The 18,656-nt window shown below is 39.6% G+C and overlaps 1 protein-coding gene across 4 annotated transcripts in view; it reads left to right on the forward strand.

The window, feature by feature from the left end:
• LOC119652876 (lethal(2) giant larvae protein) overlaps positions 1-11,368 on the forward strand; it is a 146,331-nt gene extending 134,963 nt beyond the window's left edge. For all 4 annotated transcript variants that reach the window (XM_038057237.1, XM_038057240.1, XM_038057236.1 and 1 more), the window contains 2 exons: positions 10,716-10,824; positions 11,084-11,368. In XM_038057237.1, coding sequence (XP_037913165.1) covers positions 10,716-10,824; positions 11,084-11,201 — 227 coding nt within the window. In that variant the 3' untranslated portion in view covers positions 11,202-11,368. The remainder of the gene's footprint in view (positions 1-10,715; positions 10,825-11,083) is intronic.
• Positions 11,369-18,656: the final 7,288 nt, after the last annotated feature.

Raw genomic sequence — 18,656 nt, forward strand, 5'->3', positions numbered from 1 at the left:
GTTGCGCCAACGATTATTATTATTATTTCGTCCAGAGTAGAGTCAACTCATCAGATGCTGCTTCACCTCTGACCTGGGGACAGCGTGACTGAAGTGGCTACAAGGTGTTATTTGCTCCCTTATATAAAATAAAAATCGCGGCATGTGTATGAATTATATTCAAGACAAAGCCGCTGTATATAATAATTCAGGTCTCAAGTCGGCGAAGCAGGCCTTGATTTTGTTTTCGAATTAGAGAGACCTAAGTCCGTCTGATTAAATATAAAGATAATATCATGGTAATAATGCATCTAAGCAAAAAGCTTGTGTGTGTGAGCGGTATTTACAACTTAAATTTTTTATTAATGCTAATAGTAATGAGCTTTCAAAACTTGTTTAGTTTCAATTCAAAAATTAAATACAGAAATATGCTTGTTTTGTAAGCCCATTACCATTAGCATCAAGTTTACTGAATCATAACTATATAACAATATAATTTCTTTGCAAAATATTCAAAGTTCAAACTTTCCTCAATATTGAACCGAATTTCTTTATAGAATTTTGGGCCAATGTTTCATGTATGCCTAGATTTTCTAGGTTTTTTGTATACCATGAAGTATGGTACAATGGGTTTATTTGCTATCCGCGCGGGAGGTAGTTAGACCTACGGATTTGGAAATTAGTTGGATGTGTGTAAGCATACTTAAGAATAGTGTACATGAAAATCTGACGAACATTAAGGACTGCAAATTCCTTGAAAGCGGATGTAGTTGAATAAATTTTTTATTTCCGCGAAAAAATTTTAAAAATATTACTTTACAAACTTTGTATAGGCCAGAGACACGTGGAAAACGCAAAGCCCCAAACCAAAATCCCGTATTGAATTAGTGATTCTATAATTGCATAGTATAGCATTTTAATTTGTGTCTGTGCAAGACCTTGCACGTGTGTATCCCATTTAAGGCAATTATCAATAATTAGTTCTTTGAAAGCTGGTGTAGTTGAATAAAATTTTGACTTCCGCAAACAAATTTTAAAAATCTTACTTTGTAAACTGAGACACGTGGAAAACGCGGAGCTCCAAACCAAAATCTCGTATTCAATTAGTGATTCTACAATTGCATAGTGTAGCATTTTAATTTATGAGTGAGCGAGAACTTTACCCTGTAGACCCACGTTTTCAATACCTTTAAAAATATGGTTTATTGTGTGAGAAAACCTCCGATACTGTTTCATTTTTACGACGGCATTACTAATCAACTGCGTAGTGTCATATAATGCATCAGATGTACTCTTCCCCGATCTGAAACCATTCTGATTGATAACCAAGTATTTTTCATTTTTAAGATTTTGTATCTTTTGTATCTTCCCTAAATTCAAAAGTTAGGAGATCGGTCTGTAGTTGTTTGGGATCCAACGAGTGTGGTTTAATCGCATATTGTATAATGCGCGCAAGTGTATTCTGGTGTAATGTATAAGTTCCAATTAAAGTATCATTAAAAGGTAAGTGCCTTACAGGCCTCGCTAATATTTCCCAATCCCTTATAGATTCAATAATACCAGGCGATGCTCATATTTTTATAGGTGCAAATTTAGAACGATGGACCTTTTTAATGCTTTGGCAATCATGTTTTTGTATAATCGTATGAAAAATTACCAATGCAGCATCAGCGTCATTTCATGTACAAACTTCTGACCAGTGCCATTAACCTTATTATGATCTAGTAATGTAACTTCCTCATTTCTGCATTTCTTTTGCAAAATACTTAAATTATTGAAGGCCAAGGTCGCCATTATACTGAAATGGCCCATTACATGGGTTTCAAGAATTGCTGGTTTGAAGTCGACATTTCCCGAATGAAGAAAATAATATAGGCGAGAACTTAACTCCTAGTATGCTAATATTAATATCAGATATTTGTGTGAAACACACCTTATTAAAATCGGTTTAATATCTGTCACACCCGATTGACTTGGAAACCGCTAAACCAATTGAAATTTCGTTCGAAGATATGGTCTATGAATCACTTTATATATAATAAGTGGCGCCATTTTGTGTTGAGTTTGAAGGGCTCTCCATACATGCGAAAGGGGAGTGTATATTTTTTTCTCACCGAATATGGTTATGTGGGATATTTAAAGAAAGGGTTCAACGGCGGGGTCCATGGGGACATTTTTAGCTTTTTTTTAGTTATTTGTATATCAGTATGAATTACTCGAGACAGACATGTGTATGTATATCGTTAATTAAGATTGCAAATAGGATAGACGACATATGTGTACGTTAGTAGCAGTGGTATTTACTTTAAGTACATATATGCTTTTGTGCACGGGTTAAATTACGAACGAGGAAAACAAAGTGTAATAAATCGATTGTTAACTGTGCTATATTGTAAGCTGCGCTAATTTTTGGAAACAAAATTTCGTTTATTGATGTAGCCAGAAAGAGCTTCATCACTAAACAAAATTCTTCGATAAAAATGCTCATCTTCGACCAGTTTCAAATGAGCTCAATGAGCAAAAACGCCTTGCAAACGGATGTCATTTCGCTTCATTTCTTTTCTTCTCGCAATTTTTCTTGCTAAAAACCCAAGTCTCCCTGGAATACATGAGGATTGGCAAAATCATTGTCTGTACAGTAAGAGCTTTGACCATATGGTCATTCGAGTGAAATAGTTTTTGTAAGCTAAAGTAGGCTCTGTTGGCAGCCAAAAACCGTGCGATTTTCGACCCTAGGTAAGAGAAATTATCAACGGTTTCAAAGTTCTCTCTCTCTTTCCTATCTTTATTTGTCTCGTTTGAACAGTGCGATTCGATGTCTTTGTTTTTTGGTGCTAACGTTGCCTCCATTTAGACTTAAGGGGATGACGTCTCTTGCATTGATATCTACATCTCAGATCGCTTTTTCCAGGTCCAAGTTAAAACGGACACCTAGCAGGGTATCTCCTTATCCTAGACACTTGTTGATGTCGAATGTTCGCCACAGTGATCCTGCTACTTTTATCTCCCACATCGGCCAGGGTCAGCCTGTAATACTAAATTTTAGAAGAATCGCAAAAAAAAAGATAAAATAATAGAAGGATAAAAAATATATATAAATATATAAAATTATCAAAAAAAGAAGGAAAGGGAAACTAAAGGAGAATAAAATCAAAATTCATGCATAAAATTCTTAACTAAAAGAATAATAAATAAATATTATCATTTACTATTTTTGCTACATAATACCAAAGAGTACATCATGCCAAAATACTGGGCCCTCTCCCCTCTAGAGCTCTAAGGGTTAAGTTCCCAAGAATTATTTAGTTACAGAAGTTTTTCTTGACTCATATTCTTACAGACTAGGAGTAACTAAACAACTATTTGCCTACCGGTTACAAGTCAAGCATTTACAGATTTTTTTCTGTGGACAATATCCTACTAACAGCAAATATTCAAAATCAGAATAAGTTCACATAAAACTTATTTGTGGTATTGGTCAAAATTAGGAGTATGTTCAATTATCTTCCTAACTTGCACCACAAGCTAACCTAAATAGCTAAATAATCCAACCATATATACGTTTCCGGATGGATCAAGTGGTTAGAGCGCTTTCCAGTCATAGTGCCAATATTTAGCGTACAGAGATGTATTTGTTTTGTTCGGACTAAATTATTTACGTCCTGACACCGTCAAGAACACTTACTTATTTCTCGACAGGACCGGGGCCGTGCGTCAAGAACACTTACTTATTTCTCGACAGGACCGGGGCCCGTCCAGCCGCGTCGACTGCCCTATAATTTCTCCGAGGTTTGTGACTCAATCCCATTATTTTGTTTCTAACGACATTGGATGCATTTTCTTGGTCGGTCTTTCGCGGGACTTGTCACCAAGAGAAATCAGGTAGGATTTAGCATAGTTTTGTTGGGTAAATGGGTTTACGCACAGGGTGTTGGACCCGCGCAACAGTACACCGTCGGACTACCAAATAAACATCTCCCTGAAATCCTTTCAAGCATTACTTCGGGCAAGCCCGGGACGGGGAGGAAGGGAGCTGTAAGTTCAAGAATCAAGAACCTTTCGCAAGAGAAAAAGGTGTGTTCAGCGTCGTCCGCCACTCCATTGCAGAACAACAATCAAGAGATCGCACCGTCCCCATATTGTGCAGGTAAGACTGAAAACCTCTATGCCCACTTAGAAGTTGGGAAAGGAAGTAATCAATCTCACCGTGCGTTCGGTTCAGCCATGGATCCAAATTGTCAATGAGCCGCGTAGTCCATGTGCCTCTTGGGTAATTTTGCTAAGGGAGTTGCCACTTGGTAAGGGTGCATTGACGTTCTTCATGGCAACCAACTCTCTTAAGTTTTCGCCTTTACGACTGTAGATAACTTTACGCTCCATAGCAAGGAGGGCAACGGGGATCACTCCCGCGATCACCATCATGGCCGGTTCTGAGACAGTGCGATAAAAAGACGCCACTCGCAAATCTCCGCGCCTCTGCACTTGAGTATGATGCTTACATTACATATCCTGGTCAAAGGCGTTAATCCAGACTTCCGCTCCATAGAGCAGAATGGAGTGTGTTGTTTCATAAAAAGACATCTCCTAGTAGATATAAGAGCCCCAACATTCTGTGCGCTGCTGCTTTGATTTGCTCGAAGAAGCTCATCTTCGAATCGAACATTAAAACAAGGTACTTAACCGCTGATTTTGACTCTATAGTCAACTCGCCGATCAATCGTAGGGTTGGGATTCTCTTTCTTGTCAAGATGACTACTTCTGCTTTTTTTCAGATAATCCGCAATGTCCGCAAAAGATAACTTGGTACGTGGAATGAGTTTTCTAATGTGCCTACCATATGCGCCCATCTTACAGAATTGAAGGCATTTCTGACATCAAGCGTTATAAGGAGCACTATTCGTTGAGATCGACGGCTGTGTGCCTCGTCTCGATGAACCGTATCCACGTCCTCCATAACAGCTTCTACCGTGGATCTCCCGGTTCTGAACCCGAACTGCCTTGTGGATAAGTCCCCGGCAGCGCGGATCGCTTCATCGAGTATATTCCTGATGAGATTTTGAAGCATTTCCCGACTGTGTCAAGCGTGCACAACGGTCGGTATGCACACGGCCGCTCCGAGTTTTCTTTTCCCTTGCCGATCAGCGCGTGTCTGGCTACCTGTCGTCTGTCGTCACACCTTCTTCAAGCAAGCATCGAAATAAGTATGGCATTGGCGGAACACCAGTTTGTAAACTTTTACCTCGCATAAGGCCTTACTATGCACTTTAAATTCACCAAATTTTCAAAATGTACAGGGTGCGGCAGCATAACTTCCTTTTTTCAAAACTCAATAAAAACTATCGTATGCATCGGAAAATATTTATTTATTTTTTATAATGTAGGTACATGTCTAAAGTTTTTATTTACATTGTTTTGAAGATCAAATCTGTTAGGTGACGTCCCCCATTCTCCATACATTGCGAATCTTGAATCTTGTTAGCATAGCAGGTGTTATGTTGGCAATTTCTTCTTGGATGTTGGTCTTCAAATCTTGTAGGCTTCTTGGACGGTTCACATAAACACGGGATTTCAAAAAACCCCATAGAAAAAAATCACAAGGGGACAGATCGGGTGAGCGTGCGGCCATTCCAAATAGCCTCTAATTGAGATAAGGCGCTCTGGAAAGTGTTCCCTCAAAACAGCCATCGATGCTCTTGAAGTGTGTGCTGTTGCACCGTCTTGTTGGAACCAAGTGCCCCCCAAATCTAAATTTTCTAGCCGTGGGAAAAAAAATTCTGTAGCGTGTTTACATACCGGTCCGAATTCACTGTCACTGTAACCTCATTTTCCTCAAAAAACCAGGGACCAATAATTCCAGCTGAGGAAATTGAACACCACACTGTGACTTTGGGTGAATGCAAAGGCTTTTGATGCAATTCTCAAGGGTTGGTGTCAGCCCAGTAGCGCATGTTTTGTTTGTTAACCAACCCACACAAATGAAAATGGGCTTCATCGCTAAAAAAAACAATAGCACCCTCGGGAACGACATCAAGAAGAAGCTCACACGCGTTCATCCGAGAATTGAAGTCACGTTATGAAAGTTCCTGCACTATCGCCATCTTATAGGGATGAAAATGAAGATCACCACGAAGAATTCTTCTCACAGAACGATCGGATAGTCCAAGGGCAGATGCGTGTTTGCGCGCAGAACGCCGTGGCCATCGCAACATTGACGCTCTCACTGCTTCAATGTTCTGAGGTGATCTAACGGGCCGAGGGACTCCAGTTCTTCCTTTTGTCGCACTTGCAGTTTGTTTGAATGTATTGACCCATGTAACAATTGATTTGCGGTCTGGGACGGGAGCCAACGGGGCTAAATTAAAGGGATTCCGAAATGCACGCTGTGTTGCAATAACCGAACATCCGCTTGAAAAGTAAACCTTAACGGCAAAGGCACGCTCCTCACTATTCCAACGCATGATGGCGACTGAATCGTGTCGGAACAAAACTTTACAGTATCCCCTCTTGAACGAGACCACTAGCGCTCCGTTATGACATCAACTAACTGAGTGGCGTGCATTTTAAAAAAGGAAGTTATGCTGCCGCACCCTGTATTACAATGACTTAAATACCGTAGTTTGTTAGGGGATTCGGCTTACTTTCAATTTATATAAGAAAACCAGTTTCTTTTTATCACAAATCCAGGATATTACATTATTTTTATCAAAGCTCCTTTCTTATTTATCCCAACGACTTGGGTCATACCTCATTTTGACTTTCTTCTCAAACACTTTAAATAAGCTTTTTGTTTTAAGCCAATACGAGTTTACGTTTGACGAGCAATAAAGTCCATATTGCCTCTATAAAAAAAGTAAAGAAGTTCATTTTTGGCCATTAAATAGACTTTATTTCTGCTCATTATCCTTTCTGCATAAAATGCATAATTTTCGAGTTGATTGATCAAAAAAATTTTAAAACATGCATTTTTCGTTGAAAAAACAACATATTTGAACATGAATAACTCGAAAATTAGTACTTGTACGAAACATTTTCGTGAAACAGTTTCGAATTGACCATTCAATCGATTTCCGTTGTTATTTCGAAAAAAATTTTCCACCCCCGAGTAGGGTTACCACTCTCCACCGGAAGGAAGCGCTCTTCGGCACTATGTAACTTTTGTTTCTTAGATCCCGCTCTACTCCCACCTCAAATTTCAAATCAATCGGTCTTGTCCGAAAGTAGTCGGAGAATTGAAAGCTTGAGTGACTAGACTATACAGAGTTACCTAAAGTAATCCCTATATTTTGTTTCATTATGTAGTTAACTTCCTTGCATGTACGCTCTTTGATCTCCTGGTTAGTGCCCTTTGCCTGTCGTTCGATGACATGTTTATCAAAAGTTGGATTCATCAGCGATTGTGTACCGGCTCCATTCTGTCATATGAAGAGCTCTTTCCTAGAGTGTTCTTGGCTTCTTCCTCAGGTCGAAAATGTCGCATAATGAACAACGTGGGAGCAGTTTTCATTGACATCTTGAGACATATCCTGAGCTAAGGGAACACCGACACCTGTTAAGTATATAACCAAACCTGGTCTACTTTTCCCATAGGTACTCATTTTACCTTCTTTAGATAATGTTATGTTGCGCAATAACTTCCAGAAAATATTTTACCCACACCAACTGTGAATCTGTTGCCCTCAAAGGTTTGTAGTTATTGTAATTTGCGCTTCCGTCTTGTAGGTCTGCAAAAACAAATTCTGAGCGATCCTATAGTGAGATTGATATGATCCAATCATCAATTTTGGAAATTCCAATGCTATTTCATACATTTTTTGAATAAGAAAATAATACATGATCGCTTTATAATTTTAATGGAATCCTAAAATACACAAAAAAAAAAAATACGTAATTTTACATTAACTTACTTGCGCTTTTTATGGCCAAAGTGAACTCCTTTAAAAAATGTTATTTGGGAAAGTTCACAGCCTTCTCTGGCGGTCTGAATTTGGAAAAAAATAATTTCCTTTTTTTTAGGGTTGTCGCAATACGTAGAACCTAGAATATGCAAATGGTTTTCAAATATAACAAAATGGGGAATTTCTGAATTTTATTTTCAACATCGTTGTTTTTTTATTTTAAATAATTAAAAAAAAACAAGTCGGATCACCGGACGCTCGGCGCTTGGAGCTTCGAGGTTTTGTGTTTAACTTATGCGAGCAACTCTCTATGTATAATATATTGTTCCATTTCTCCATAGCTATTTCTTCATATATTGTCAATACGTACATTAAATAATGCTGCTAATGCCAACCATTTTACTGTACAGTATCCGCAAACTTCATTAGCACATATGTACATATACATATACATGTCTGCCTCCAGTAATTGATATTGATATACAAATAACTAAAAAAAAAGCTAAGAAAATAAAAGTAAAATGGCTTCATGGAATCCGCCGTTCATATAAGTTCATTTTATGTGGTTGTAACGTCATACATGCGAAACTTTGACTTACTATAACTTTGTTAATAATAGTTAAATCGGGTTGTGTCTTATATTATCGCCTATAACGCTACCAAATTTTGTACTTCCAGGATGAACTTAGGGAGGTTTTCGGGTAAATTTCTAAAATATTGTAATATACTATTATTAAGTTTATTTCCAAATCGAAACGGAATGCATTTTGAGGTCTCGATTTCATATAAATGCACTATTGTGAGTTCTTTCAGATTTCTCGGTTGGATACGTTCTGAGAATGACCTATTTCCCTTTTTAGGGCACAGATTTTGAGTCTTCATTTTCTTATCTTTCACCCAATATAAAAGATCAGTTTTGAAAAGTACTAATCGAGCTCTTTCATTTGATAGCTCACATGACTACATTTAGTGAAAAAAATGACACCCTCTTTGGTATATATGGGGAGTCCCCCTTAATGCCAACGCAAAATGATGCAACTCATTGCATGTAAAGTGACACACAGGCCAAATGTTCTCAACAAATTTGATAACAATCGATTTAGTCGTTTCCGAGTAAATCGAGTGTGACTCAATGTCTATCTGTCTAGACGTTGAATCGATTTTAATAAGGTTTTATTTCACACGAAACCTTGAAAATCTATTATTATAAAATTAGATATTTTTGTGGTATGTTGAATGACGTTTTCAAATATAAACCAAATCGGTTGCGTAGTGCTTCCCCGATACTCGGAAAATGTGGTTTCGAGTGAAATGCATTTAAAGTTTTGATAATAAATCTTTCATAACAACGCTTACAAATGAGACGTTCAAAAATTCTTTCTCATATCAAATTCTTATTTTCTAATATCATATTTTTACATTATGTCTAGATCTAGGTCAGCTGACTATAAAAATGGAGGATATTATGTGGAATTGACAATTGCAGCAGCTACTGCGGCTAGTTGGCCGTTTGTATACCTACTGAAGGGCGCTCTATTCTTTATGCTATTTCAATTTCAGTCTGAGATTTTGACAGTACATATTCAAAATATTATATTTTCGAAATGTGTAAAGGAGAAAAAAATATTTTTTCAACTCATCACGCTGTACTATAACCTTAAAAGATAATGTAGGCTACTATACTGGGCAATTTTTAGTGAATTTTGCCGTTATTAACAAACTTATAATCGATCAAAGATGTGTCTTCGCTCTGGATTTAATATATACTTTAATGCCAAGAAAAAGGGCATTTGACCGTGTGCCAACAATCTTCTCTGGTATGTGGCAGCTCCATATCTCCATTGTTGTTTGCCCAGGAAGCGCCCTATCCTCACTCTTTGTTCCTGTCATGGACACAATCACGCCCAGCGCCCTACTCTATGCAGATGTTTTCCTATCGTCTCACAGCAAAGCTGATCTTGACCAACTTGTCCAAACGTGTCTCATTCAGTAGGGGCTACGACTCAACCTGAAGAAAACAGAATTTTTGATGACTGAGCTTTTTTACAATGTTTCAAAATCAAATTCAAAGATGATTTCACAGATAGTAACGTGTTCAGGAGAACAATTCAGAAGTAAAAAAATTGCGTGGCATACGAGTTGGAGCAGAGAAGTGCTAAAGGACTTGTTTGCTTATAAACGTATGAAACAAAAACGGGAGGGATTTCTCTATTGTATTGCAACTAGGTTGAATCATTAAAGTATAAATAGTTTTTTTTTACAATAATTCCTCGAATTGTGTACCTTATATATTAGTACCGCTGTGGAGGATATATAGTGGGGGAGATCGGTAAGTGAATTTCCCAGTTGAAAAGAAAGGGTGATTTCATTCTATTCGATGTTTTACAAGTATAAAATGGAAAAAAATAGATATTTTGAAAAATTCGGTATCTGTGCGATCGGAAAATGAACTAGGATTCTAAAATACTTCTGTACATTTAAGTCACTACATCGCTTCCGATTAGAGAACAGAGTGGGTTGATCTCGAATAGAAACTCATACTTATTACGAGTTCTAGGGATATCCTTGTTTCCTACAACTTTATTTTCTAGATTGTAATAGTTACAAAATATCCCCTTAGTATGAAATCATTTTTTCAATAGTGCATATGCATCTAAAAAACACTTTGCGCGCACCTGTATAATGCAACAAATCCGTATTAGCTGGCATTTTGTAATCGTTTCGCAAGGTCCTTGAATTTGAATGTTAATTAAAGTTGTGTACAATTTATTTTATTTTATATTGGATCAATTAATCATAAAGATTGTTATTAAATGAATGCTTAATTGTTTCAAATTGCAGGCCGGTTGTCAATTCTGAATACGCAGACTAACAACACATTAATATCAGCGAATATGAAAGATGTGTCCGACTTCAATTCAACACACTTGTCAGATTTGTCACCAGTAGGGTAAGATTTTATTTGCAACTACGTGAATAATTGTGCAAGTTGAATTTTGAACAAAACTTACTTGGGCAATCGTTGTCTAAACAAGTTATTAGACAACGACAAATTAATTTTGCAAAGGAAATTTTGGAAAACCGTTTGAACTTCTAAGTTGTACTGTAAAATCGTGGAAATTGACTTGTATATTATTCACAGTTCTTCAAGAAAATAAGACACTAATTGTTACTGTTGCTTTCTTTTTTGCAACCATTTCAATTTTCAGGAAAAAAACAGAAACCAATTCCAGCTCAGTTGTCATTCAATCTGTCATAACGACCATTTCACAAGCACCAGGATGTGATACGATAGCAAAGCCCGTAAAGCATGAGAGTCAATTGTAAATCATTTTCCATATATATACATATATAGCAAATATCTTAAGTATGTAAAAAATGGGAAAGGCAAAGGACACTCCCATATGTTTTAAGATTATATTGCGTTGTTTAAAAAAATTTTTTACATTTCTAAAAAAATCATTGTCGAATAAAAGGCGTTAATTTCGGATGAAGTATTTTGTCTGGAATTGAAACTCCACCAGAATCAAATTGAAGCAGCATTACGTAAGCAACGCAAAAGAAAACTATATAAGAGCTCATAAGCACTCGCGACCGACTGCCGCGACTTACCGCTGGATGTGGTTGCGTGCTGTGACTAGCCACGAGACGCGGTTGATATGGCTGGCCACTTAAATAGAGCGGTTGGATTGTTGAAATCATCGCTATTTCAAAGATGCTTACTGTTAAAGAAAAGGTTTTTTAACCTGTACTATATTGATTAGTAATATGAATGAAGTAAGGGGTACAGAAGCACTTGAACCGCTATATTTTACGCGAAATATGAAATGAAATCAATAGAGTTTCGGTAACTAAATGGATCCAAAATTGTATTAATGTTCCTTTTATTTTTTCAAAAAAATTCATTCTTTTGTAAATATTATGGCGGAAGGAGCAACTTGCGTGTCGCAATCGTGGCGGCCATAGCATCGAAAAACAATTTTTGAAAGTATGACTCATGGCGGCCGTGACAATATCTTCTCCACAAATAAACAAGTCGGGATACCGGAAGCAAGGCGCTTCGGATATGCCAGTTTCGAAAATGACCTTTCATTTCACTATATTATGGGGCGGAAATGTACCCCCTTCCCCCTTCCTTTCGCATTATTGGGGAGCCCCCCCCCCCCCCCCCCTCAAACTCAACACAAAATGGCGCCACTAGCTTCATGTACACAGCCAAGATTTCAGATTTATTTATTGAGCAAATATGCATGTGCGGTACAGAAAAAAATAACTTAAAAGCTTAGGCGTGACTAATTGTATGTAACGCTAACTTACGGAAATATCCGGCCTATGAAATGAAAAGGTGGTGAATGTCAATGCTCATTTGACATACATGTGCTTAAATCTAAAAATAATTTATAACTTACAACTAAACAATCATAACACAAAACAACACAAAATAGTACTCCGTACTGGAGAACGAGAAAATGGGAGTTCTTAGGCACCGGTTGACAGGATTGAGCGACGGATTTGGAGTAAAGCACAGTCCTTTCTCGATGGTGAACTGAGAAAGGGCTACCTTTTACTCAATTTGGACCTGTTCAAGGACAGTGACCAAATTCGGGAGTGATGGAAAGGACTGTCGGATTGCGGGGCATGTATTATGGAGCCTAATTGGTAGAAGGAGTGATCTTAATTTAGGGAAGAAGTTAATGTTCAGATATCGCATATTGTTCAGGCTAATTAATGTTCATTGACTTAATCTAGACTAGGTAAAGAAAAATAATGAAAAGTGATCTACATCTGCGCGGTCATTGACTCCCACAACATTGGCTCTACGCGGTTAGCCTCTGTGAAAGTCCGGGGAAGAGCTTTGATAAAAGGAGGGGATGAATTACTGTTCGAGAGGAGAGCCAGCCCTGAAACGTAGTATCTTTGCTCGCGTAACGAGGCATTGCGCTTAGCGAGATTCAGTAGGTTAGGGCGGGACAGCCACTTCTTCAGTCTAAAGCGCGACAGTTTGATCATATGCGGAATTATGGGGCAAACCCCGGAGAGGTCGTGAAGGAGAGAATTTTTGTGAAATTTTAGGTTTGGCCATGCATTTCCTGAGGATCGTCCTTTCAAAGCATTAGAGGACTTCTGCTACGTCAGGTGACATGATAGCCCATGCTGGGAAACCATAGGTCAGGATTACACGAATAAGAGTTTTTTATAAAGGGTTTTGGTGGGAGGGAAGAGGGCCCGAGGTGAGAGGAGGTTTTTTAAGGCAGCTGAGGCCTTAGAAGCATTGGTAATAGCAGATCTGACGTCAAGGTTAGATTTAAAGTTTGTTGTTGAGAGAGACTCCCAGGTATTTAATGTTTGGTTTCGGCTTGAGCGCGTGGTTAGCAATACGTAAATGGAGGATTTTATTGTCTGGCATTGTGCGCCAGGAATTTGAGAGAGAGAGAGACTAGTGAGGGCCTGAGTCCGCTCGCATATAGGATGGTGTCATCAACGAAGAGGCTCCCTCCTGATGCGGGAGGACCATTATCGTTGGGGGAAAAGGGCGGGTAAGGAGTTGCCTGAGTTGTCGTTGACGTGAGGGATAAGTTTACGGGTGGGAGGGGATTATCGTGGAGGAGGATACTAAAAAGTTTGGGGCCTAGGCTAGATCGCTGAGGGATTCCTGAGTTTACGGGGAAGTCGATGGAGCGAAGTCCATCGAAGCGCACGTGGTAATTTCTGTTCGTCTCCGAGGATTCTGAATAAACGGAGGGGACAATTGGACTGAATTAGTTTGTAGAGCAAGCCCTCTTTCCAAACTGAATGAAATGCCTTCTCAAGGTCTAAGGCGCAGGCTACGATGTAATTCCTATTTTCCAGGTGATTAAGGATATGGTCTTGCAGATACAGAATTGCCTGCTCGGTGAATCTGAGGTTTTTGAAGCCTAATTGATTGGAATGATAGGGGAGTAGTGTCTATTGGGGTGACTTAGTAGGATACGTTCGAAGATATTTCCAATATCGGAAAGAAGAGAGGTAGGCCTCATATCTTTGAGGTCGCCCCAGCACCCCTTCTTAGGGATAGATACAAGGAGGGCTGATTTTCATAATACCGGGAAGTGTCCGTTGTTCAGGTAGTTGTTGAAGAGGATGATGTCACTGATGGTAGGCGCACACTTCCGCAGGACAAAGTTCGAGATGCCGTCGACTTTTTCTAGGGAGGTAAAGAAGGAGGCGAACGGGCCTATTCTGCCGGGCAAATGGGGGAAAAGGGGCAAAGGTAAGACCCTTCTCTACCTTTTATCGTTGACAGTAGTGGTCACCACCGATTTCTAGATGCGATCCGCTTGCGATTTGGTTCTGAATAAGTGAAGTATTTTACGCAAGCAGATATTTTTTTCTCAGGGGAGTGAAGCTGCAGGTTACCTATTTTTATCGGGTAGTAGTTGACGTTAAGGGAAGATTTGGATAAGTCGGGTTGGAAATCGTCCCAATTTATCAGATTGAAAGATCTGCATTTATGCGAATGGTGAAATGAAAGGAGAATTTGCTGTAGATGCAGAGAGAGATTGAAGGCATGAGGAGCAGTTAAGAGATTAGACGAGATTATTAAGCCGTCTAGGAAAGAAGACCCACGAGATGGCACTCCAGCGTTAAGGAATGGTCCTGACTGAAACCAATCGATGAGCACTTTGCTGTTTTTGTTGATAACTGTCCGCGATTTCCCAGAGTTCGGACAGAATGGGAGTGAGGTGACGACCTGAGCCGCCCGGAAAGTAGAGAGCGCCGAGTAGAACTCTGAGAATGCCTCCAGCCCTAACAGGAATTCTGACTACTGGTAGCAGGCAGTTTGATGCCAGTGCAGCCGATGGGATTCTATTTGACCTTAGTCGCGCTTTGACCAGTATGGCTGTGCCTCTTCCCGCGTCGTTGCGGAAAGTAATGTAATGTAATGGCACATAGTAGTCTGGTCTCGTTTAGGAGAGCGAGGTTGGGATCGGAATCGTCGAGAAGCTTGTAAGGAGCGAAACGTTTGGCGTTAGAAATGAGCGAATCAGTGTTGAGTGTGAACACCTTCAGTTGGATTGTCTAGCAATTTTGAGAGGAATTGTAAGTACGCTTCGAGTTTCCACTGATAAAGTAGGATATTTTGTTTAGTGACTAAGTTGGCATCTGCGTCAGAGTTGAGAGTCACACAGAAGAGGCTCAGATTGGTGTCATTGGCCCATAACCACGGGGTGGAGCCTTGATAGGTGTAACGTGCGTTAACTAATCCGAAGCCACATCTTCGGGAGTGAATTCATGAGGGGAGATTCCTTTGAGGATGAGGGTTGGTCTCCTCTTCTCCTTCAGCGTGAAGGAATGACTTTACAGTTTGGTGATCTTGATTAAGTGGAGTAGTTTCTTATGGATGTTGGGGCAAATGAGCCGGTCGGCCGATAGGTTGGTAATTTCAAATTTGGCCTTTTTGTCAATGTTCTTGATAACGAGGCCGAGGCCCCTAATTCCAAATTGCTTTCGAGTTTTGAATATCATATCGGACTCCAATCGCCTAGTGCATATAGTTAAGTTGGCGAAGGTCGGGCTTCTGGTCTCCATTCAACCAGGACGATTAAAATTTTGTTAGAGTTGAGTCCGTGTAAGCATACGTTGCATATTAAAATCGAAAAGTGATTGAATGCGCGGCTAGAAGAGGAGAGTTGCGCCTATTTTGTGTTCAATTGAACATATAGTAACATGCTGCGGCTTGTTATCGTTAACTCGCCGCGTTAAATTACATTACTTCGGGGAAATTTGTTTCGTTTGCTTGAGTTCAAATTCAGTATGTCAAATGGAACCATAGAGGCCATGTATAGTACAGATGACATAACACAAACAAAATATCGTAACCATATGTGCACCATTACTTTGTCGTATGTATGACGCATATCACATTACATATTCCTAGTAATTGCATATACGTTTTCATATAAATCAATAGTGTCCTCATAATTCTTTAGTGAGGTTCGCTAATTACAATCCAAATATACTTTATTAATAATATCAGAGTTGCTGGTATTACCACTTGGATTATTTGATATCACAGCAACTTACCGAATTGATGTTTCTTTAGAAAAGTAGCGATTATTATTGAATATGCAACTCGCGTGACGAAAAAACTCCTTAGCGAACTCTCTGCCGCGTATTCCTCCGACTGGTGGGATCATGCTTTTTTACTGGCATTATGGCCGCCGGACCTCTTTGCGACCATTGGCGCAACTGAAAGACACCTAACATTGCTGTATAATAGTACTTCGCCCCAGCTGAAGTAGGGAAGTATCGACGAGAGAACCCGCGTCGAGGCTGCTCGGCTGTTGTCGATTGACGGACGTCAAAACGTATGCGGCGATCGTGTTCCTTCCAGTGCCATCTGCCTTCTGGAAAAAAGGCTTCAGCTTGCCACCGACTGGACATGCGCGTGCTCTCCACGCTCAAGGATCATTTTGCAACTCTTGGGCGGCATCAGTCCTCACGACTGTACAGGCGTCAGGCTCCCTGGTGGTGTGAATCACTGGCTGCGCGTGATGAAATGGCGGAGGCACTTCAATTTGGGAACGGCTTCCCGTAGCAGACGCAAAAATGCGATCTCTTCACATCCACATCCTTCACATCTCTCAAGTTGAAGACTAGGTCGCTGGGGTGTTGCAGGCTCTCTATAATGACCATAATGACTACCTTCAACGGCCGATGCCAACGGTCTAGCATGCCTTCTGACTGCGGATAGTATGCGGTTGTCCGCTGGCATTTGAATCCAAGAAGGTTTCAGAGCTCTGAGAAGAGAGTAGATTCGAATTGCATTCCCTGGTCTGTGACATTACACTTTTGGAATGCACTCTCTGACCCAAGAATTCACATCCTTCCGATCTCGCAGCAAATAGAGAAAGATGAGCCAAAGATGGGGAACTCCTTAAACTTATATTTGGAGTCCGACTGCAGACTCTGGACCATCGGAATTGTCGAAAAATTGACTACGGTTGTGATGTTGATCTCCGAGACAAAGTGTCGGTTGATTTACCTTATAAGTGATCCCGCTCCAGGCTCTTCAATAAGGCAAAAAGGATATTAATCCCAATGGTGTTAGGAATTAATATCTTGCTAATAATCATCACAACAGGCTTACGCAATATTTATATCGTACTTAAAATTAGTCCATGAGAAAAATTGATTATACTCCACTAAAATTATGCCATGAGAAACAATTTTTTACATAACTAACCCTACGAAAAATGTGCCAGTGATGAATATTTCCTACATCAACAATTACATGCGGGAAATATGTTTCATAAATTAGTCGGAGCACTCAACTGAAATTTGGTATGTATCGCTACTATATGGAAAATTACTTTCTTGGGTTGATCTAATTTGAGGCACACAATGAAATTTAATATGAATCGAGTATATATAAGCAACTACTTTCTTGAACTAGAATAATAAGCTAACATTATTAGGGCAAGGAAATTCCCATGGTTCGAATTTATTCCATTTTTCACAGACTTGGTCCAAAAACTTACGTTACTACACTTAAACTAGTTAAGATTAATGTTAAAAGCTTGGGGGGGAGGGGGGGGGGGTGGAATTGCTTCACCACCAGACGAGAATACACTGTCGGTGACGTGCTGCCAGGAGGATCAGGATGATCGTTGCTGGACTGAGTGCGAAACTCACGGTTATACTTGATTTGGATAGCTGAGTAGTTGGTGGTGACTGGTGGCAGTGGAATTTGTATCGTGATTTGCCAAGCATTTAAGCTCAGACGATCCCACCTAATTAAATTATATAGGGGCGCTGGTGGTAGTGGCCGATGGCAGGTCAATAAGAGAATCCGTAAAGAACTTCCCGCGACATCGAGCACGTATGCAAAATGATGTACTTCTGCAGGGTTTGAACCAGACTATGTGAGAACCCCAGGATATCAAAGGAAGCCGTGAGGGATTTAAGTGCAATGCCTGTAGCTGACAATATTATGGGACCTACAACCACTCGCTCGAGACGCCAATTTTTTTGTTGTAGGAATCGTGGGCTTCAAGGTTGCGGGATCGCTCACAGGATTGTTCGCAGGACCGTTCACAGGATAGTTTGCAGGACCGTTCGCAGGATCGCCATGAAATGTTACTACTTTACTCTTTGTTGTGCTCTGATGTGTCCTCGAGTTGCCATTATATAGTGATCCGCATAGATTCAACAATTTGCTAAATCTAGCGCCGAGTATATCTCGTTTATCTGGTGTAATAACCTCGATTATAAGGGAGTAGTAAAAGATACTGTAAGGTATGCAATGTTAGTATTTAGAAAACGAAGTTTTCTACCTGACAAACGACTGGCGCAGGGACGATGGCATCGTATTGTCCACAGTACTGTGCCGATGTTTCTAACGTTGATAATTGATCTTGCAAGTTATCCAGCACAATACAATCCGAACACCACTAATTGTGGAAATCAAAAAGGCGTTTATTCAATATTTCTCTTTCTTTTTATACAATTTCAACTTACCAACTAGACCATTAATCAATATTACTTACTGTTAATTACAGCAAGTACCCACACTTGCCCTGTCGTCATATTCCTGATGAGTCAATCACTTACCATCACATGGTAACTTCCTTCCCATGCAATTTTTTCGTGATTCATTTCAATTAGTCAACACTTGATAAAAACGTTTGCACTCATTAAATGGTAAATTTACGAAGTAGTGACGACATAAGGGAATTTCATCTAGGATTTCATGAATTAAAATGTTATGTGTTGAGTTGATATCTTGTTCGTGTTTTACTT

The sequence above is a fragment of the Hermetia illucens genome, chromosome 3 (genome assembly GCF_905115235.1).
Source record: "Hermetia illucens chromosome 3, iHerIll2.2.curated.20191125, whole genome shotgun sequence".
Taxonomy (NCBI): domain Eukaryota; kingdom Metazoa; phylum Arthropoda; class Insecta; order Diptera; family Stratiomyidae; genus Hermetia; species Hermetia illucens.